We start from the raw sequence: 23490 nt of genomic DNA, 5'->3' as shown, positions 1-23490 counted from the left end.
TTAATGCCTGTTTTTCAGTTGCCAAGGTCAAACATCACCTAGCATGTATAGGAAAGAGGAAACATCTGTTGGACTAATTTATTTGACTAACACAGGATAGGATTAAAATTCACTAATTTCTTTGGTCTGATACTGAATTTCAATTAAACAATACAGGTATTTGTTCAGTTTGACAAAATTTCCTTTCTATACATGTGGGCACATTTTTGTATATCCCTAATTACTGAATCTGGCAAGGGCATACTGGGATTTGTCATTTTTCATATCTGCATATACTCTGAGATTGAATATTTCTGTATTTTGAGGGTTGTTTTTTTCCTTCCAAAAAACATTCTAAAGAATTCACAAACCTTTAACTAACTCCCAAGACTCTTTGATTTCCATGGAATTCCTCTATTAACAAGCTTAGAATATATCTCAGGATCAGTGACTACACATGAAATTGTGAGGTATGGCAACCTTCAGCATCTAAGACAAAAGTATCACAAGTTTTTTGAAAATACTAAATGCATCTCATCTGACTGTAGTTTATTCTAACCTTTCTGTGAATAAGATTAAAACAGTTTAAAAAATCATTTGAATTGTTTAATTTGCAAATGTGAATTAATACAAATATAGACATTTTATTCCAAGCAAGTATGGAAGATGCAATCTTTGCCTTTCTACAGTCAAAATGGATTTCAACAGGGCCAGGATAGTACTCCAACTTTTTAATACTGGAACAACTTTTGTCAAGCAAAGAAGCTCAACAGCTGGACAGCTTTTTAACATTGTAAAGCAGAATCAGAATGTTTTTTTTCAAAGGGGATCGCAGAAGGTCTTACACTGAAGAAAATATGCCATACACACGTTCCACCCCTTTTTAGGACTAAGGGGAATGGTAAATGAAAAGCACAGTTTCACTCAGCCTGGGCAAAAAGACAGGGTGCTACTAAAGATGACATGCAACCTCACAAAACACTGAGCATGTGGACAAACTCATCTTACAATGGAATTTAAAAAAACACAAACATGTTTGTGTCCCATGAGTATTAGTGTGTGCCCCTCTAAATTTCACAGGCTGTGATGGATTGAATGTTACTCATGTCTTAAACATTGCCAAAATCATAGAAAGTCTTTTGTCACACTGCAAGGAAGCAACTGCCTGTCCGTGATCATCAAAGCACCCTCCAAATGCCTCCTGACTGGAATTTGGACTGGGACTGGAAACGTGAGATAGGACTATTGTCTAATCATGTCAGATCTGAGCAGAGGCAAACAAGCCTCAGAGAAGAAGGTCTCTCTGTTAAGAATCAGCCCTAGCTGAACTCAGTGGGTGGGGCGGGGAGAAGGATTTTGGGAGTGTGATGGCAAAATCTCCCCACACCAAACCAAAAGAGTAAGCCCCCACCCTGTACACATGGGACATTCACATGAGAGGCAGCTGAGAAGGGGCCATAAACCACCAAAGACCCCCAAAGCACCCCCTGACTCATTCCTGAGGCCTTCTACCACGAGAGGACTGCACATCATCCAAATGAGGTAACAAATCCAGAGTCTGCCACAAGAGATTGCAGAGCTTCCACACATCCCCATCCCAGGGAAGGTGCCTGGCATTTTCTGAATGTATATTAATGCCTTGGATTCTGTTTGTGGGACACTCACCACCCAGAAGACCAGAAGAACTGGACCAATGAGATGCTGCCGGGTTACATGGAGTGGTGATACATTTTCTATTTTAATCTCTCTTTGTCTCTCTTTTTCTTTCCCACCCCCTCTTTTTCCTACTTCTTTCTCTCCCTCTTTCTCTGCCTCACATATACCATTAAATAAAAACCATACTACTGACTTTGGCATATGGTCTCGCTTGTACCTTAATTTGGGCAGAGGCATTTCTAGCAATTTTAATAACCACGTAATAACACAACCCTGGACAATTCACCGAAAAATAATAATGTTGTACTATAGTAGTACTAATATTAATACTATTTTGTGATAATCAGTGCACTGTTCCTGCCGTTCTTGTTTTTAAACTGCTCCACTGCTCTGTGCTTTCTGTGGCAAGAAAAAAACCTCAAGAATGGGCACCTATATGAAAGGTTCAGTTTCCTTTCAGATCAGAAAATATCCACTGTCATGTGAATCATGTGAAGAACAAAAACAATTCTTTGAAAGAGAGCAGCTTTGTGATTTGTAATTCTTCCCTTGTTGTTAAGGGAAAGGCAGCTGGTTTTAATCAGAAAAAATAATCAGAAGGAACAAAACTGATGGACTGGAAAGTGGTAAATTGTCAAGAATAAAATAGCATTAAATGTTGCTCAGTTAAATTGTCAAACATACTAATAAATTCTAAGTTGAATTCAAAATAGAACACTACATTTAGTAATTTAGTTACAAAAGAATACCTGTGTCAGTTGCATTTATTTGTTTATTTACAGGATTGCATAAATGATGATGTTTTTGTTCTGTTGGCTAGTTCAGCTGATAAATAATAAACCAGGTTAAAAATAGCATCAAAAATCTGCAAGGAGTGATATTAGATCCCAAATACTGAACTAAACTATTACTACATGTGAAACTGCAAACCCCTATGAGCAGATTTTACTCCCACCAACAGTTGCATTAGCATTCACAAGGCTATGAGTAAAGAATACATATCATAAATTCTGAATTGTCTAAATGTCTGTCAGGCACACACATTAGTTTTTCTTTCTTGATTGTCTTAGTGTTCTTGAGCTGATGATGCAGGAAATTGCTAAGCAAATACATAATACACTGACACAAGTCTGCTAGAAATAAGCTGTAATGATGAGAAGTGATTGTTTCTCCTTCTGCATATCACTGCATGCACAGGATCGCCATTCACCAACGGTGCTGACACCTCAACTGTACTTCCAAGAATTAAATGTGGTATTATTTTACCTTTGTGGAAAATTATTATAATCAAATGCATATGACAGAAACTAGTGAGACTAAACTTACTACTATTAGCTAGTTTATGAACTATAACCAGAAACTGAAATCTATTATTCTGTCTTTCAAAGAAATAAAGACAATAAATATGGCACAGTTAAAAAATATTTCTGATTAAATTCTAACTTTCTGTACTCATTTTCCAACTGATTCAGAAAGAGCTGTACAAGCAATAACCAACAGAAGTAAAAGGAATATGTCTGAAGAACACACCTGAGCTTTTATCTGATTTTTTCTTTCCTGGATTCTTGGCAGAGGTTTTGTTTCAATTTTGTGCCTCTGAGACAAAATTAAAAAATTTGGGGTTTCTTTCACAGAGTGACTGTGGTGAAATGGAAGAGTAGGATGAGGTGTTTCAGAATCAGCTGCAGAAAACAGAAGTGAAAAAGGATTAATTCAATATCCCAAGTCAAACCATATCAATTTAATATTCAGTATGGATAGATATCATAGGTTCCAATGTACCTTGTTATAGAAAAAGTGTAATAAGCCTTAAGGAAAAATACCTTGAATTTGATAACTGAGAATGGAAAACTTTGTATGGAATTATGGAAGGTGCAAACAGTGATGAAGGTGAATATTAAAGCAGGTATTTCCATTCAGGTAGTTATTTGACAGGGAGTAAATTCATACACAGCATCACCTCATATCAGGAGTTATTCAAAGACCCTTTCAGAGCCCCTGCCATTCGTGTATGGCTTCCGAACACTGAGCAGACCACAGTTATTTTGAGGCTGGGGCTGAGAGACAGAGTGTTTTCACTTCATGTCTTCAAAAACAACATGCTAGCTTATCTTCTGAAAGCAACAGTGTAACTGCCACCAACTGTATTTTATAATTATGGTCATGCAAACCATTTTGAGTGAAGTCTAATGCCTGTTTCCAAATCCCTTAAGATGGCAAGATGTGCTGTTAAGTCCTTTGTGTTTTAACCTGCAGTCAACTCTGTAACAAACACTACCACCAAACCATTTTTTAAAAAAACTCATTTCAGATTTTGCTTCAGTTTCAAAACTAATTTGTTTTCTTATTTTAAGAATATGCTGGCTTTAAGCCCAAAAAGGGTTTAAGGCTTTTTAACCTCCCAGGCATATTTTTTGTTTTCCAGATGTAAAGCTTGGATTTCTGCTAGTCATGTATGTTGTGAAGGCCTTTAAAAGGGCTGGCCATTTATGCAGATCAAATAAGTATCAATAAATATATTTTTAAAGCCTGATATATTTCATGCAGATATGCTTTAGAATGCCCCACACTTTTCTTTAAATATGGAAAGCAGAAATGAGTATTTACACACTCAAAATGTAATAGCTCCTCCCTTCCACAATTCTGGGATATTGGGATGGAAACAAAAAAACCACCACATGAACTAGTGCTAAAATTAAATTTTAGATTGGAAAAGTTCAATTTCTACTTCTGTATTTTGGACTCAGCACCAGTAGAAGTCTCATTCTGAGTATATTTATTATTAGCTGCTATTTTTTTATTTCTATAATACTGTAAATCATCATCATGGCTGGGCTTCGCGAATGAAGATTTGAGAAGGGCACCACCCACGCTTGCTGCAAGCGTGCTGGTGGCTAAAAAGGCCGATACGGGATAGGCAGGTCCGGTCACAAAAGGCACAGCGGAACGTCTCCCTAGGTGACATTGGCAAGGAACGGTTCTTTCTGCTTTGTCTTTTCTCCTCCAGACTGACTCTCCGTGCATTCTCAAAGGAAGCAGCAGCGTCGTGAATGGTGTGTCTCCATGAATCCCGATTGGAGGCCAGAGTGGACCACTGGTGGCAGTCAATATGGCCAAGGCTGAGGTGTTGTTTCAGGGAGTCCTTGTATCTCTTCTTCGGGGCTCCTCTCTTGTGGCAGCCGGTGGCGAGTTCACCATAGAGCACAATCTTCGGAAGGCAGTGATCCTCCATCCTGGAGACGTGCCCTGCCCAGCACAGCTGCGTTCTCATCAGCATGACCTCGATACTGCTGACCCCTTCCTGTTCAAGAACGGACACATTGGTCACGTAATCAGACCAGTGGATGTTTAGGACTGAACGGAGGCAGTGCTGATGGAAGCGTTTGAGAAGCCGCAGGTGGTGGTGGTAGATGACCCAGGATTCAGACCCATATAAAAGAGTAGACAGTACAATGGCTCTGTAGACACTAATCTTTGTACTTTTCTTCAAGTGTTTATTGGAGCAGACTCTTTTATGGAGTTTTCCGAAGGCTTTGTATGCCTTTGCTAGCCTGCTGTCTATCTCTTTGTCAATCTTACCGTCTGAGGAAATGATACTTCCCAGATAGGTGAACTGCTGGGCTGACTTAAGCTCTGAATTGCCTATGGTGATGTGAGGATGATGGAAGACTTCTTGAGGTGCAGGTTGGTAGAGAACTTCCATCTTCTTCAGGCTGACTTCCAGCCCAAAAAGCTCAGCAGCCTCTGCAAAGCAGGATGTTAAGCGCTGCAGAGCTGCTTCTGTGTGAGCAACGAGAGCGGCATCATCAGCAAAAAGCAGCTCGTGGACAAAGTGATTCAGGGTCTCGGTGTGGGCCTTCAGTCACCTTAGGTTGAATAGGCTTCCATCGGTACAATATCGGATGTAGATGCCGTTTTCTTCATTGAGGTCTGCTGTGGCTCTTTGGAGCATCATGCTGAAGAAGATTGTGAATAGAGTTGGTGCAAGAACACAACCTTGTTTCACATCATTGGTTACTGGAAAGGGCTCAGAGAGTGCATCGCCATATCTGACTTGTCCACGCTGATCCTCATGTAGCAGGATGATCATTTTGAGGAACTTGGGGAGACATCCTAAACGTTCCAAGATCTGCCACAGGCCTTTTCTGCTCACAGTGTTGAAAGCTTTGGTGAGGTCAACGAAGGTTACATAGAGACCTTTGTTCTGTTCCCTACACTTCTCTTGCAGTTGTCTGAGAACAAACACCATGTCTGTGGTGCTCCTATTGGCTCTGAAACCACACTGGCTTTCAGGTAGAAGATCTTCTGCAATAGTGGGTACTAATCTGTATTCTTGCAAGTATTCTTGCAAGGATTTTACCTGCAACGGAGAGCAAAGTAATACCTCGGTAATTTGAGCAGTCTGATTTTTCTCCTTTCTTCTTGTACAGGGTGATGATGACTGCATCACGGAGATCTGGTGGTAGTTCCCCTTGTTCCCAGCAACGCACAACAAGCTCATGAAATTTGGCATGGAGTGCTTGACCTCCATGCTTCTAGATTTCAGGTGGAATTCCATCAACCCCAGCTGTCTTGCCAGTTTTCACCTGTTGTATGGCCTTGAGTATCTCTCCCATAGTAGGGGCTGCATCCAATTCATGTTTCACTGGTTGTTGTGTAATGTGCTGAATTGCTGAGCCTTGGACTACACGGTTGGCACTGAAGAGAGTCTGAAAGTGCTCAGACCATCGGTTCAGGATGGAGGTTTTATCTGTTAGAAGCAGTTGACCATCTGCACTGAGTAGGGGGCTTTGAACCTGGTATGTGGGACCGTACACTGCTTTCAGGGCTTCATAGAATACTCTTTGATCACCCAAATCTGTGCATAGTTGTGTCTTTTCTGCTAGGTCGAGCCACCATTTGTTCTGGATGTCTCGAAGTTTCTGTTGGAGCTTGCTGCATGCAAGACGAAAGGCGGCGTTTTTTTATGGCAAGATGGCTGAGCAAGGTGTGCTTGGTGAGCAGTTCTCTTCTTCAACAATTTCTGGATCTCTTGATTGTTTTCATCAAACCAGTCTTTGTTTTTCTTGGAGGAGAACCCTAGGGACTCTCCAGAGGACTGCAGGATGCAACTTTTAATATGTTGCCAAAGCGCTTCAGGAGAGGGATCTATGGGATTATCTTTAAGTCTAGTTTGAAGGTTTACCTGGAAGCTGTCTCTCACTGTGGCTGTTTGAAGATTGCTGACTTGGAGCCTCCTCCTTGGAATGCTGCCTCTCTTAGGTTTGGGCTTGAAGTGGAGGTTAAGTTTGCAGCACACAAGGTGATGGTCTGTTTGACATTTTGCACTCAGCATCACTTGGGTATGACGGACATCACTGACATTTCTCTGTTGTACTAAGATATAGTCAATGAGGTGCCAGTGTTTGGATCAAGGATGCATCCAGGTTGTCTTCAGGCTGTCTTTCTGTTGAAGATAGTGTTGGTGATGGTGAGCTGCCATTCTGCACAAAACTCTAGCAGGAGGCGTCCATTGTCATTGCAGTTTCCAACGCCATGCTTGCCCAGGACTCCTTTCCAGGCTTCAGAATTCTTACCTACTCTGGCGTTGAAGTCACCAAGGATTATGATCTTATCATCTGCAGGAACATTTTGGGTGAGGCAGCGCAGGTCTGTGTAGAATGTCTTTTTCCGCTGGGTCAGCTTGGAGAGTTGGGGCATATATGCTAAAAAGAACAACATGTTGCTTGTTGTGTAGAGGGAGGCGTAAGGACATAATGCGATCGGAATGACCTGTCAGCAGATTTTCAAGTTTGGAGGCAATGGAGTTTTTAATCATGAAGCCAACTCCTCAAAGGTGTCTTTCGGTTTTGGGTTTGCCTGACCAGTAGAGTGTGCAGCCAGCACCATGTTCTTTAAGGCTGCCTTCCTCATAAAGATGAACTTCACTGAGAGCAGCAATGTCAATGTTGAGCCGTGACAGTTCATGGGCAATTAGAGCAGAACGACGCTCAGGACGTCCACTATCCCCAGTATCAAGCATGGTTCTGATGTTCCAACATGCGAGTGTTAGTTTGAGCACACCTTTGCAGGCAGGTGTATGCCTTTGAAATCTCTTTGTTTTTGTTTGACCGCATGGAAGATGCCGGTTGGCCACAGTTATCCAACCGGGTGTGGAGATGAGCTTTGTTTAGGTCAGCTTTGCTAGGCCCCTCTCCGTGTGGAGCAAGGAGTGCTGTCCCTAGAAAAGGCTGCTTGGTCATTCAGGATGCTGCCGCAAGAGACTGTCATCTCCGGGGTCAAGTCTCTAATGACCCATATCCTGAACCACCTGCATGCAGGGTTGGGTCTGCGGCTTCCAGCTGCTTCCTATCACCTGCTGTTTTTGACCCTCGCCTGTCGCTACAGGGCTTTGCAATGTGGGTGAACCCTTCAAGCCTGTGCAATGGATTTTTTAGGTGAGGCACAGCGTGCGCGGAACTGGCCCCACCCTTTACTCCTAAGGTTCATCTGCCACGGCCTAGCGAGCTTGGACAGTAACAGCGAATACCTCAGGACGTAGGTTTGGTTAGAGTATCCTTCTCTTAGATGGATGGCCTTACAGGGCTAAATGAGGTCCATCTGCCCGGGTTTGGGGTTGGAGTTGTCCTTCTCCTAGGATGGTTGCCAGACGGCTAGCGAGCCCATCCTGCCCGTGGACACACTTTGTCTGACCCTTCAGCTGAGACCTGTCTGGCATGGGAGACCCTACTGGCGGCACAAACCACCTCCAGCATAGCTCTCAACCTCATGAGGGCATGCAAGCTTCTCCCACGCGACAAGGGGGTGTCCCCAGAGAAGAATATTGTAAATAGGCATGAAGTAACTGATTAGTTTGCTTACAAAATTGTACATTGGCTGCATGTTCATCTGTCATTCTTTCACCGCTTTTTTTCCTGGCAGTTCTGGAGGCTTTCCAATTCATTAAGAACTGTCTTTCCATTTCTTTAATTTCTTTCCCATCAAGGGATTCTGTCAAAGAGAAGAGAACATTTTCTGTGATACAAAGTTAACTCAAGGGTTCTACAAAGCTGTATGTGATAGGTACTGATTCTATATTTGCCCCCTTCAAATATTTTTTTCTCTTTTTAGTATTTGGTAAAGAAAAAAATACCCAACAATGATTGATATTCATATTCAAGCTGCAAAAGTGAGTTAACATGTCTTAATTACAAAAGAAAGCATCTATTATTTTTGTAACTTTCAAGGGAAATACATATATGTATTTCATATTTGGTTAATATGCAACCCCTTACAGAAAGTTCTGAAGAAAAGCTGTGCTCTTACATAAGATACAGACAGATGCAGAAATTCAGACTGAGAGGGGAACTACATGTCTTAGCAATCAAGGAGTCCTGCTGATCAAGAAGACACAGATTTGGCTCTCTAAGGTTAACTTTACTCACTTAGCTGTTAAAAAGCTTATGTTCTGTGTTTCATTGGTTGCATCTGCATTTTTGAGTCAGACCAAATGAAATACCTCATGTGGCCACAAATTTTAGTTGCATTAGAACTGTCCTCAGGCACAGTTATTTCCATTGTGCAGACAGGCTTTTGCTTTTTCTTAACGGATGATATTTTGTACTCTTAGAAAAATCAGGTTCTGTCATTACAACTTTAAAGATAATTGCCACCTTTATCCAAAAAAGTAAAAAATTAGCAGACTTTTTTACCTATTTCTACAGTGTGAATATTTATGAATAGCAGACTAAGTTTCTTCCTTTTATGCTAAAATTATATCAAAACAATTATAATGTAAACTGGACACAAAAGGTTGACAAATACATTTATAACATACATGTAAATTGTTTTTAAGGGCAAAAGTTATATAAGAAATTCAAACACAGTAGGATCTGTACAACTGGCACTGTACAACTAAAACACCTAAGCAACTACTACAGATTGATAGGGGAGTAGATTAAAATTATCTTTGAAAATCAGTTTTACAGCATCTGGAATATGAACACAAAAAATGACTTATTGTCTTGTAACAATCTCACCAATCTATTATAAAAAATTATGACTACTACTAATAGCAAAAGCTGAACAACATGGCTTGTGAAGCTGATTACAGAAGCGATTTTAGCTTTGTACATAAATTAAAACTTTATCACTTGACATAAATATCTATAATAGTAATGGTGTTTATATACATAGTGCAAGAACAATTAATGTATCAGTTCTTTTCTAAAAGAGTGAGGGTTATGGGTGGGCTATTGATTTAATTTTTTACCTAAAGTTTGTGACTGTACTACAATCCTGTCCCTGTACTTTGGTTTCTGACAGATGGGGTTTCCTGTAAGGTCCATTCTGCGTAGCTTTGTCCATTTGTTTAATAAAACCTTCAAATCCTGCAATTGATACAACAACAAAATGTGATTATTTTTCCCCTCCAGAGTACAACTAAATAGTAATGCGACTTGTTCATCCAGGCCCAAATCCTGCACACAGAAATAACTTCAATGAGACTATTCATATGTATTAATGTGCACAGTAGGAATATACATTTTCAAATAGAGTGGTGCATTGCATCCCCTGAGTATACCATAATTGCACAGAAGAAACAGTGATGCAATTGGAAGACACTGCATTTTTAAGGATACAGTTATGCCAGCTATGGAAAATTACCACTTCAATCCCACTTATAAGCACCTAAAGCCGAGGAATTGCCAACCAAAAAAATCTGTATTATATGTATGCCTGTTAATGGTCTCACAGAGTCCTCAGGATATCAGTTTGTGGAAGAAAAAACACTTTATACAGATAAAGAAGAGATTAAAAAAACAGCTAAAAGTTGTGCAATCCACACCAGTCTGCCTTTCTCTTTATATATATGTAGCACTGTATTTTATAGGAGAAACAGTGAGCCTCTCCTAAATAACTGTGGGTGGTCAGTTGTAGCATTGGCCTAAACAGTGAAAATTGTGAAATACACCTTTGTCCATCTAGGTTTCTACCCAAGGGCAGTATGACCTAGGTGAAACTACTCTGTCGTTTAAATACAATAAATTCAAGTTAAAAGCATGCAAAGCTTAGCAGATTGGTCTTTTCTGCTCAGATACCCTACCTTCTGAAATACTCTCTTTCCAAAAGTGCATTTAACTGCCATTCTTGGTAGGCTTTCCTTATATGTGTGAAAAGCTTGAGAAGGGATTCAAAACAATCTATATAAACACAAGAGGAGAGAGAATTTACATCCTACTGCTGGAGCAATTTGGAAAAATCTACTAATCTTGCTATGACAGATTCTAAACTGGGAAGTGTGTAGAATTTTGTAGCTTGATGCCAATAATGAAGTATCTAGCAATGTAGGTATCTCTTAGCTCCTTAAGATTTAGAAAATTGCCTGGGTAACACAAGCAGTGAGAATTCTGCTTTTGCAGGCTCTTCTCCCTTGCGAGAAAATCCCTCCCAGAATATTCTGTGGTGATATATATGGTGATGATGGTGATATCAGTCATTGTTATTCAGTGATAATTTCTTTTTAGAAAAACACTGCCAAAGTCTGGTTCTGTGAGGATCAAGACTGATAAAACAGTGCAAGAAACTCTGAGGACCAGTCCACAAGAAGAAATGTTAATAATTCTCATAATGTTGCACGGCAAAGCTTAATCAGCATATATGAGAATAGCAATGTAATAACCCCCATAGGTTAGGTGCTAATATTTTATCATAAACACAGTTTAGGGGGAAAATACTTTAGGCTAGACTTATTAAAAAGAAAAATCATTTAGCAAGTGTATTTATTTATCTTACCTCAGCCTTCAGACATTATCATTGAAATCTGTAATGTGTTCTAGATTTCATTAGAAATAGTTTTGCAACACAAAGTTGTCTATTACTGAAATAAAATGTATAAAGTTTAACTTTGATGAATGTATACAGAGTCCTGTAGATTTTTGTTAGCTGTTACTTACTTGATAAATGACCCAGAACATGCTTACTCCAGTGTATGTTTATCTAAGAGTGCACTAATCCTGTGCTGAAATATGATTACCCTTTCGATACGCTCTAGTTGTTCATTGCCTTCCTGTCTCTAATAAAGTGCTTTCACTTCCCAGCCTTTCAATAAGCTGTACTAAAGGGACCAGACACTCTTCTGGGCAGGCTCCGTTTGATAAATGATCATGTCATGCTATCACTTTGAGGTCTGCTACAAAATACTGACGAGCAAATTATATTCCAAAGGGGAAGGAGGGAGAGGGGGAAGGGCAAGTGCCTGAGGAGGCAGCTGTAGTGCTGGCAATAACTTTCTTACCAATTAACGAGAGCCATTTAAGAATTGGTATTTGACCAGTATGCTCCAGTTTTTATTGGAAACATCTAGTCCAACTGCCCCTGCTACATCTACAGACAGCAATTTGTCACTATTTTGATTACCTGTCATAATCCATTTGAGAAAATCTATAATTCTTCTCTTGTTCCTGACTCAATTCTGAAGTGAATGAATTCATCTTTTGTGATATCCTCTTGTCATAATCAATATTGGGCAGAGGTTGAATAAATTAAAGACTTGAGAAATACAGATTTTTACAGGTATTTCTAGCTGTATTTTCTCTATCTATCCAAATACTTACACAAGTCATAATCTTCCCAAAACTAATGTAATCAATAAATAAATGATATTCTGGCTTTTTGCAAACAGGAATAGTTGTGGGGTTTTTTAATATATAGTGTTTTCAAAAACACTATATATAGTGTGTTTCATAACACTTTAATATATAGTGTTTTTAAAAAATTCCAACCCAAATACACTGCAGTCTAGAAGACCTTGTGATCCTGACTAAAGTGAACCAGAAGCTCAACAGGACAAATAAATCAAGCAGCAAGCAATAGAAAACAAAGAAAAGCCAATTCCATTAAAATCAATTATAGTCCTGATAACTGACCTAAGACATGCTTTTTGCTAGTCATAGTTATTTTGCATGAATTCAGGAAAATTACTTCATTTTCTTCTGTCTACTGTTCAGACTGCATTATATAAACTTCAGTCATGTGAAACAAGGTCATATGCCCTAATGTCTGTTAATTATGATAATAAAGCCCTGAATTAGGCAGAACCTTAAGCAATTGAATTTACCAGTCCAATTTTCAACTACTCTGAAATCAAGATGGCATAGTTGAAAAGCCAGGGAATATGGGTTTTCATAACAAAGTGAAAAAACTGAGAAAAATGTTTAGATATAAAATACTTATACTAAATATACAAAAGCAAGAAAAGTCTACTTAAGAAGATTGTATTTTGTGCATTTCTTATGCCTTTCATGTTTTCCTCTTTTACAAAGAGTTCATGTTGTTCCTGCAGTCTCTGCTGCACAGGTCACTGCTGCTGACCAGCCCTGCTCAGACGTGGATGGCTCCTCTACAGCCTCTCCTCCCACTGGGTGAAGCACAGCTGGGTACAGAGTTCTCTGACACTTCCCTGTCATGCAGCTCTGCCACAATCTCTGATCAATGCCAGACATTCCCAGGGAAGCTCTTGATGGCAGTGATGGGAAAACAAGAATGGGAAAACAGGATACATAGAGCTTTGGGCACGAGAAAGAGGAATACATCAAAGTTTTGATAACAGAGGGGCAAGAGGGAGGAGAACTGAGGCAGCTTGTGTGGGAATGGAAGAGCCTTTGCTGTACATAACAAGTTCAGCCCACAGAACCAAGGAAGTGTATAGAGATGGACACCCCTAAAATCCCTTCAGCTTTCACAGCTGTAGATAATGTAAGCCATGGAATCATGAAATTCAGGGTTGCAAAACATTGACACATACTCAGAACTTCCCTCAGCTATTTTCTTTTTGAACAGTGGCTGTTTAAGATTGTTCTCTTGCTAGATGTCTACTGTGAGCTAAAGACTCTTACACAAGCTAAAACTGCCTTGTTAAAAATACTTTGCATGACTTAATGCTTTTCAAGTTTGGTCTTTATTTCTTTAAGAATTTATATTAGTGGTAAGTAGAGCCTACTAAAATGTAATCTCTTAAAACACAGTAATTGTAGCCAGAAAGCTACATATTTACCTGCCTTACACTCCATGTGAAATACATACAATATGTTCATTAATTTTACAGGGCTGCAAACATATGAATAGAAACACCCTCTCTGTTCTACATATTTCAAAACTTAGGGATTGTTCAGAAAACACACAGGACAGTCACTTTCAAAATATACCAGAGCTTCACCCAAGTGTAACTGATAGCACACAGCAGCATCACACTCAAATACTAACCACGAAATTTTTCAAAAGCTGTGACCATGGAACATAGAAATCTACATATCTAGTTGATCTGGGTAAATTTAACTCTGGTCTTCCTGACGATTAAACAATGAAATTTAATTATTAAATAATATATACACAGCTACTGAATAACGCAGTCTTTTTGTCCTTATTCTGTTTCAGAGGATACTGTTTTTCTCCAAGATACTGAAAACACGCTGTCTCCAAACTGGCATCCTCATTCTCAAAATGAATTGATTCTTTGGCTAAGACAATCTTCTTTTAAGATCAGCATGACTAAAATGTATTTATTTACACAAAATAAAGGGCCAATACAAGAATCTTTGTAATATGTTTTATTTAGAAAAGGAATCCTTTTCAAAAGGGAAGCTTTGGAGAGACTGCCTATTTGAAAAAGCTTACTGTTATTTTGATGTAACCAACATATTCAATGTGGTTTTAATTATGCAGCAAAAGCCTACACAGATTGTATTTTGATGTGAATTCAATTACAACTGCCAGCCAGAAATACAGCTTGAAATACAAAGCACTAATACTTTTCTAGTAAAAAAATATGTGCACCATTCAATATTTAATATTAAGTATAGGAAATGAAGAGTCCAATTAAAGCATATTGACATAGATAATTGACAGGTTATACACACCAAATACTGCAATCTCCTCATCAGTGAACAGAACTGCCAAATTCAGTGAAAATTCTGTTAAAAATATGTTAAGTGTTATAAGAAGTAATAAGAATAGTTATTTTAATACTTACTAATCAATGAAAGTGAACTTTTCTAAGGAAATAGAAAGTAGAAACAGTAATGAAAGAGTTTATTTTATTCAAGACTTTTTCTTGGTGATTTGGGTTACTATTTAAGCTAATTCATTTTAGTATTAATTATTAAAATTAAATTTTACATCCTATATAAATGCATCTCCATTTTTAATCTCCATAAAATTTCTGGATGAGAAAAGACAAGATGGCTCGACAAGTCAGAGGTTCAGTAACTACAGAAGTAAAATTTATTCTTACTCATATTTATAATTATAAAGAGGAATGTAACTAATTTCTTATCACTCATACTTAATATAGCAAATATTTATTTTAATACCTTCATATGTTGAAGTCGATTGTCAGCTGCTTTAAGATAAGAAAGATTTTCCAAAACTGCCAGTTCCTCTAATTCATCAATGTTGTTATTGCTGATATTCAATACAGATAAAGATTTCTGAAGAAAGAAGAGCAGAAAAAGAAATATTTTTTTTCAGCCATGTGTGAGTCAAGTTGTACATTCTTACAGAAAATTATCCTGAAGGATAAACAAGCATATGAAGCAGAAACATGCAACTACAACTACCACAAACCTCACATGGTGTTTTTTGTTGGCTTTACATCTTGCCCTAAAATGTGATTTATTTTGGTTTTAACGACAAACCAAAGTAAGATTATTTCTCAATTATTTTGTGAATTCTTAGTAAACACTGATTGCTTGTTTTATTTTAAACATGTTCAAATGCTTTACAGAGTTCTGCAAGTGCAACTAACTCTACTCTTGAAGTACAAAACAGACATTGAAATTGACTGCATTTTATAGAATTATAGAATGGTTTGGGTTGGAAGGGACCTTAAAGATCATCCAGTCCAATCCCCCTGCCATGAGCAGAGCACTTTCCACAAGACCAGGTTGCCCAGGGCACCACCCAACCAGGCTTTGAACACTTCCAGTGATGGAGCATCCACAGCTTCTCTGGGCAACCTGTTCCAGTGCCTCACCACCCTCACAGCAAAGAATTTCTTCCTAAGATCTAATCTAAACCTGCCCTCCATCAGTTTAAGGCCATTACCCCGTGTCCTATCACTACATGCCTTTGTTATAAGCCCCTCTCCAGCTTTTTCCCAAGCCCCCTTTAGGTACTGGAAGGCTGCTACAAGGTGTTCCCAGAGCCTCCTCTTCCCCAGGCTGAGGAACCCCAGCACTCTCAGTGTGTCCTCACAGGAGAAGTTATTCAGCCCTCTGATCCCCTCTGTGGCTCTCCTCTGGACTTTCTCCAACAGGTCCATGTCCTTCTCATGGTGGGTGCCCCAAGACTGCATCTGAGCTGCACAGAGCTAAAGCTGCTGATACCCATGTGGTCTCATTTAACACCTGCACTACACCATTCTTCCTTCAGGAGTGATCCTACAAATCTCTGGGGATTACATACCTCCGATCCTGAAGCTTCTATGGAACAGTACTGAGTCACATCATGCACTTTGCCTTTTGTAACAAACAATAGTTACAGAGATTTTTACATTTTAGATAAAAAACAAAATGTGCTTAATGTGTTTCAGGTGTTTATCTCAGGACATATTAAATGTAGTTTCACATAAAAGGAAAAAACGTTTGTGCCTCTAGAAAATTAAAAGGGACACCTAATCCAGTGAGTTTAGAATAACACAAGATATGAGATTTACCATTAGTTGGAAAATCTATTTCAGCAGTGTATACAGGAAAACTAACCCCCTTCCAAAACTTGGCCAAGATCTATACTGAAGGCAGAAATGACCAGTATCACCCTGATACACACAGTTCATAAAGTCAATCTCCTCAATCAGACTAATGGTATTGCCATCACCAAAACATTTGCCTGGGGTACACTGAGAGCTATATGGCCTCATGCCTTTGGCTCCTTCATCTTTGACATCATTAAGAGCCAGAAACAGATAGAAGAAGCTGAAGTAATAAGTGATGTCTTAAAAAGGGCCCATTCAGAGGATAAAATAAATGTTTTTTTTACATTTAGCCTCCCCAAAGATGTCACATGGTCAAGAATGCAAAGTGTTTCTCAGAAAACAAAACAAAACCCACACCAAAAGGCCTTAAACAAAAGCCATGAAGAATAAAATGCAAGTGACTCTAAGCCAGGATGTTGAAAAGCATGAATGAGTTTATTATAAATTACTATCCTGAGAAGATTATTGCTGTATAATCTCCCTCTTCTTTGATAATTTCTCCAACATACAAGGAACAAAGTACAAGTGCTCTCACAGCAATGGCTCATTTCTATTAAAGAAAAGCTACAATGCATGTCTTAGATTACTTAATCTCAAAAGAGAAAATATTAGAGCTAGGTCAAATGTTTATGATACACATGTGAACCAAAGAACTCTTTTAGGGCAGAATCACACCCATCACCAAATAAAGCCTATTTTTAGCCTCTTCAATTATACATTTTAAGTTTTCTGAGCAATTAACATATTGAAAGACAACTTCAAAAGCTGACCTTCCTGAAATCATGACATAACACAATATAGAAAACCTGTAGAAAAAAATAACCTGAATGGTTTTGTGTTGTTCTTATTATCCACAAAAAAAGCTGTATGTGCCTTTTTTTTCCATTACATTCTCTAGTGAAACACAAAAGGCAGTAAATAAACCAGTATAACAATCAAACCCAAAATAACTCACTACAAACTAAACAGACTATGGAGAGATAAATTCCTACCCCTTTTTTTAGTTTATTCACACTCTGTTGGTATAGGGCACCTATATTACTTTCTTGCTTTCTCTCTATATATATTTTCATTTTCATCCTTCATAATAAAACAAATGAACGAGTAGAATCTGCTCGACAAGTAGCTTTGATGAGAATTGGGGTGGGAGCTCCTTGTTACAACTTGAAAGAATGTCACCACTGGGCAGAAAACACAGCATGACCAAGTCCTGATCAGTTCTTCTAAAAATACTGATCTACTGATTAATGGCTCAATGAAGTTCTCAAAATGTACTTACTGCGAGGGATCTAAGAGATGCTGGGTCAAACAGAAGCTTTTCACCAAGAGGGAGATGTTGACTTTCAATATGTAGCTCCCTTATATCTCCTGTTTTATTCAAACCTTCTACTACAGTGATGTAGTTGCCTCCCAAATACCTGCAGAATAGAACACAAAACAGATTTAATATCCTTTAAGAGCAAACACAAGACTGCAAACACACGACTTCAATATATTAAAAAAAATATTTTTGAAGAATTATTGAATAATACTTGGAAATAATAACAGAAAAAGTAAAGAACTCACCACACAAATAGAAGTTAACTGATCCAAAGGGGGTTTTAGCATTTTTATCTACAGTTATTATTATTATTATTATTATTATTATATTGACTGAAAAATAAAATAATTTAAATGCAAACATATATAAGTTGATACGTCATTACTTATATTACAGAAAACTACATAAAAAAATAATTAAGTTACTTTTATTTGAAAACCAAAATTCAGGAGGTGACAGGACCTAAACAGCTATATACTTTTTAAATTTCTTAACTAATAATTTATAACTGATCTTATTACTAGTAAAATAAACACATTATTTTCAACTTACAGTTTTTCAAGTTTTTTCAGTGATGAGAGATTTTCTATACTTGAAATACAATTGTTCTGAAGGTAAAGGTGTGTTATATTTGAAGCAAAGTCCAAGTTCTGGATTTGGCTGATTTGGTTATCATATAAATACAGAACTCTCAGATTTTTACAAAAAGAGAGGCCACCCTGAAATAAACAATAACAAATTAATGCTAAATAACATTCTCTCACTGCTTGCTTCTGGAAGCCAATGATTGTTCTTATATTTAAATTCTGCCACAGGATTTATAAATTTTCACCTTTAACAAACACTTTTAACCACTATTTTTCCTAGAAAAACTGTGTTAGTGTCAGTAATCATGAGATGTAAGACTGAAACCTGTCACTGCTATTCTGCCATACTGGAGCTGGGGACTACAGCCATCACAAACAGGTACAGCACATCCTGTGTGACTTCATTCCCTTCCCTGCCTTCACCAGGTGTTTTTCAGAAAAGCACAATTGTTGGTGTAGTTGTCTTCATCAAATCTCACCGATGTAAAGGAAACCAGTTCTTGGCACTGGAATACTCATTTATATGAAAACTTTGCACTTCAATGTATTTTAATACACTCCTGAGCCCAAGTTTGCACTCAAATGTCGAGTTTCTTTGAATGTATTCCTATTAAACAAGTAAAAGGTCACACCTTCTTAGGAAGGTTTCTGTAAAACTTCACTGTGGCACATGATGAGCCAGCCCTCATGAAACAGATGATCCAGTTTGGAACTCTCTGTGGCTGTGCAATTCCTAAGAGGGGGCTGAATAAACACATTTGCTCGCAGGGATCTGTTCACACAGAACAACTGACTTCTTCTTGACCGAAATCACACGTTTAAAACAGAAATCCACCACACACAACAATACAGTTGTTCAGGGTTTACTGGTTTCAAAATGTACACAGGATCTTGAGGGCATTTGAATTAACTCAGGACTTACTGAAACCTGTATAAATTTCCTATTATTAAACTCAGAGGAAGGAAGACTGGGTTGAGTTTGCAAGTTTAGCCCTTGAAAATGAAAAGCTCATGGATTATTTTTTAATGAGTAAGCCCCAGGGAGCAATTAAAAAAAAAAAGAAGTAGATTTTTAACCTGACTAAATTGAAAAAGTCACTACACCAACCCAAATTTGTTAACCTCACTCGGGTTATATCCTGTTCCTGAACTCTCCTTTCATTTCTCATACTTCCTCTGAAATCTAAGGAATAAATTACAGATAGATTGAAAAGATTGTGCTGCAAGTTAACAACTCTGCAAAATTCCCAGGACTAGAAAAAAACATGGTATTAGCAAATATAAATGTTGCACTTAATAGTATGTAATATCATTACTGCCTTCTTTGAAAGAAAATCTGATCTGAAAAATTACTAGCTCCTTACATCTTTTCTATTCCACAGTGCCCATTTTTATAAAAGTAACCATGAATAAATAGGCACTGTACAAAATAATCAAAGGAGTAAATTGCTCCAATGTGTTTTTTTTGTTGTAGAACTGCGTATTTATATAACAGTTCTGTGAAATACTGCAAAGTACTTCACTTTAACACTTCAGTTCATCTCTCTTGTGTAATTGCTTTCACGGATTTTCTATTTTAATTAATGAATGGCCAAAACAGTGTGCTAATTACATATATTTCTGCAGCTTCAAGTAAGTCAAACACTTCAGCAAGACATCTGCCACAGAAGAAAGTACCATGCTGATAATACAAAACCTTGGAGACTGTTGGAGTTACAGTCACTTTGATATTTTACATTAAAAGCTACAGCTAAAACTTTATTTTCACATTTCAAATGTCCTGCATTGAAAATCCATCTAAATATTTTACATTCAAGCATTGGTCCACACAGTAAGAGCAGTGGATGCTGAAGCACTTTTCCAAACAGACATATTACTAAGGCCTGACTGCAAGTCAATATAAATGTTAAAACATACTAAAGCTGTTACAAAAGAGAAACTTGGCTTTGCTTTTTTGTCTCCCCAAGTATAACCAACTCAGAATAACAGCAACTACAAAACATTTGAGTAACCGGTTAAAAGGAATGAAAACTTAATCTTACAATTGTGTCTATATTTTTATCTGACAAATTCAGATGAGTTATTTTTTGCAGATACTGTCCAAACTCCTCTTCACTGCGACTCTTGTGACTGACATTTTTAGCAATTAGGTCCAGTGTTAGTCGAACCATAGTTCTGTAATAGCTCAGGCTGCTCTACTGCTCGTTCTAACAGTGTATTCCAGGTGCTCTTATAAGTAGTTCCATTAAACGCCCTAAAAACAAAAAAGGAAGATGTTACACTACTTGTATCCCAGATCTTCAACAAAGCTCACATGTGTATTCAAATCTGATGTTTCCTCACCAATTTCCTTCCTGCTCACAGAGACACGTTTATGTACAGACTTTGTTGCTTATAGAAACCTACCCCTCATTTTGCTGATAGTTTTTCAAACTTCTGATGTACTAAATAACATTTAAAATACATTGCTATATTTAATTGGTTGTTTCAGTTTGCTTAAGAAGATTGTACCCTAGTTGTCCTCTTTTTCATTTACAAATATGAGCAACAATGGTCCACAGCAGAAATGCTTAGAAATGAGTAGTTTATTAGTGGAAGCTCATAACCTAATTATTTGTTAGAAAATACAAGACTCTCTATGGAAGGTTTTACAGGCTGTGAGAGGTGATATTAAACTACACCTGCACAGCACTTTTGTCATGCACACAGCTGCACATGCATTTGTTCTGCATAGTGAAAAACTCACTGGAGTGGCTGGATTTTTTTAGTGACTTTTTTTTCATATTCTGACTCTGGTTCCAAGTGAGGTTATAAATCAGTGAATAGAGGAGAGGGAAGAAGGCAAGAGAAGGCAGAAGGCAAGTATGGAATCGGATGCATAGACAGTCTGGGGATAAAAATACCCTAAAACAAATACAACTGAACACCTCAGAAGAAGAAAGGCTGCCTTTTTGGCAAGTACATAATCCAACATACATTATATATGTTAGCCAATACATGACACGTTTACATGAGAGGAACTGAAGAGACGTCAAAAAGCATCCCAACCCCAAAAATCATCCCAGTGCTAAACCTGACACAGTCACATAGACTGAGGCACGGAGAACCCTCCTCGCCAAGATTACGTTTAGGAGAAACTGAGGAAAAGCCAAGATTGAAGCTGTGAAGGCAGAAGAAACTTCCTTACTAAAGTTGAAACTCAGTAGCTCCCACTTTATCCACACAGGTTTTGCTTTTTACTTTTATTTTAAAAGGTGGGGAACGATGGAAAGCTGAAAGGACATCATAGAATCATAGAATCGATTGGGTTGGAAAAGACCTCCAAGATCATCAAGTCCAACCCTTGGTCCAACTCCAGTCCATTTACTAGATCATGGCACTCAGTGCCATGGCCAATCTCACTTTAAAAACCTCCAGGGATGGTGAATCCACCACCTCTCTGGGCAGGCCATTCCAATGCCTGATTACTCTCTCTGGAAAGAATTTTTTTCTGATATCCAACTTAAATTTCCCCTGGCAGAGCTTGAGCCCGTGCCCCCTTGTCCTATTGCTGAGTGCCTGGGAGAAGAGACCAGCCCCCACCTGGCTATAACTTCCCTTCAGGTAGTTCTAGACAGTGGTGAGCTCACCTCTGAGCCTTCTCTTCTCCAGGCTAAACAGCCCCAGCTCCCTCAGCCTCTCCCCATAGGGCTTGTGCTCCAGTCCCTTCACCAGCCTTGTTGCTCTTCATCATAGGGATCCTTTGGTATTTTTTACTGAGAAGTGTGTTTCTTTTAAATAAAAATACCTTTCCGAGCCCTTTCTTAGCCCACTTTCCAAATCCAGCAGTAACAGCAGAGGAAAAGCCGAGCAGGTCTCCCTCCCTCGGTCCCCCAACTCCTTCCTTCCTACCTACCCAGCCGTGCGCTTTCACACCGCCCTCCCCGTCCCGTCCCCAGCACTGACCGCCTCCCCGCACGGTCGGTGTGCAGGCGGCTCAGAGGGCCGGTGGGTCACGGTCCCCGGTCCCCGGCCCGGGACGGCGGTGGGCGGCGCTGCGCGAGCGCTGCCCCACTCCCCCGTTGCCACGGCAACCGCACGCCAACGGCCGAGGGGGCGGGGCACGCGCCCTCTCCGCCCAATCAGCGCCGAGAACTGGGAGCAAGGTGGGTGTCTTGCGTCTGCGCAGGCGCCGCGCGGCCCCCCGGGGACCCGGCCCTGGTAGGGCCATGTCTGTGGAATCGCGGGAGGTCCCGAGGTGGGACGGACCCACGGGGGTCATGAACGAGCAACTCTTGGCTTAACGCATGACACCTTGAGAATTATACCATGTGTCTCAGCGTGTTGTCCAAACGCTTCTTGAACTCTGTCAGGCTTGGTGCTGGGACCACTTCCCTGGGGAGCCTCTGCCAGTTCCCAACCACCCTCTGGGTGAAAAACTTTTTCTGGCTTAAAACTCCCCTAACACAGCTTCATTCCATTCCCTCGGGTTGACTGGGGGGACTTATGCTTATTAATTGATAAAGTTATTAATTGATATACCTATCATAGAATTTGCTTAGTAGTTATTACAAAATTCACTGTATAGCATATGGCAACAATAACAAGGTACAGACCTGTCCTTGAAGATGCCCCAGAGCCTCTTGGACTAATTAAAACAGCCAGGATACCCTATGAAATGAAGTTAAATCCAGATATGTCAAAAGAACAAGATAAGTAGAGAAATTCGCCAATTAGACCAGTTACAGTTGCCAAAATATCTGGTTTGAAGCAGTTTTGAGCAAAAGATAAAAAGTTCAGGGGAGGAAGAGTACTGACTTCACCCCAAAGACCACCAAACACCCCTGCCCCGAATTACCAGGAGGAAAGGCACAGGCACAAGAGGGAGTGGCACAGAGCGTAGAAAATGGAAGTCAGTTCTTGAAACTCATTATAATAACCCTGCCTTCTCTAAGAAAATAATGTTTATGCATAAAGAAATAATAAATATGTATAACTTACTTGCCAATAAACCTGTTGTTAATTTGACCAGGTGTGCATGTTTTTGGAGGAGCCATCCCATAATATACTCCTGAAAAAGCTGGTAGCCCATGGCCTGGAAAGGTGTACCCTCCCCTGGATTAAGAGCTGGCTGGAGGGTCGGGCCCAGAGAGTGCTGGTGAACGGAGCTGCATCCAGCTGGCGGCCAGTCACCAGTGGTGTTCCCCAGGGGTCTGTATTGGGTCCAGTCCTGTTCA

At 39.2% G+C, this 23490-nt stretch overlaps 1 protein-coding gene across 2 annotated transcripts in view; it reads right to left on the bottom strand.

Moving 5' to 3' along the window:
- The window catches only part of PPP1R42 (protein phosphatase 1 regulatory subunit 42), a 28928-nt gene extending 6618 nt beyond the window's left edge, over nucleotides 1-22310 (bottom strand). The window contains exons 1-8 of one of the 2 annotated variants that reach the window (XM_071553088.1): nucleotides 22220-22310; nucleotides 20317-20528; nucleotides 18240-18406; nucleotides 17646-17784; nucleotides 14985-15101; nucleotides 9887-10004; nucleotides 8497-8625; nucleotides 3166-3317 (exon numbers count right to left, since the gene is read on the bottom strand). In XM_071553088.1, coding sequence (XP_071409189.1) covers nucleotides 3166-3317; nucleotides 8497-8625; nucleotides 9887-10004; nucleotides 14985-15101; nucleotides 17646-17784; nucleotides 18240-18406; nucleotides 20317-20445 — 951 coding nt within the window. In that variant the 5' untranslated portion in view covers nucleotides 20446-20528; nucleotides 22220-22310. Of the gene's footprint in view, nucleotides 1-3087; nucleotides 3318-8496; nucleotides 8626-9886; nucleotides 10005-14984; nucleotides 15102-17645; nucleotides 17785-18239; nucleotides 18407-20316; nucleotides 20529-22219 lie in introns of those variants that run through there. The other variant, XM_071553087.1, reaches the window with a different exon arrangement.
- Nucleotides 22311-23490: the final 1180 nt, after the last annotated feature.

This window comes from Pithys albifrons, chromosome 4, assembly GCF_047495875.1.
Source record: "Pithys albifrons albifrons isolate INPA30051 chromosome 4, PitAlb_v1, whole genome shotgun sequence".
NCBI lineage: Eukaryota > Metazoa > Chordata > Aves > Passeriformes > Thamnophilidae > Pithys > Pithys albifrons.
This window is presented reverse-complemented; position numbering and strand designations above follow the sequence as displayed.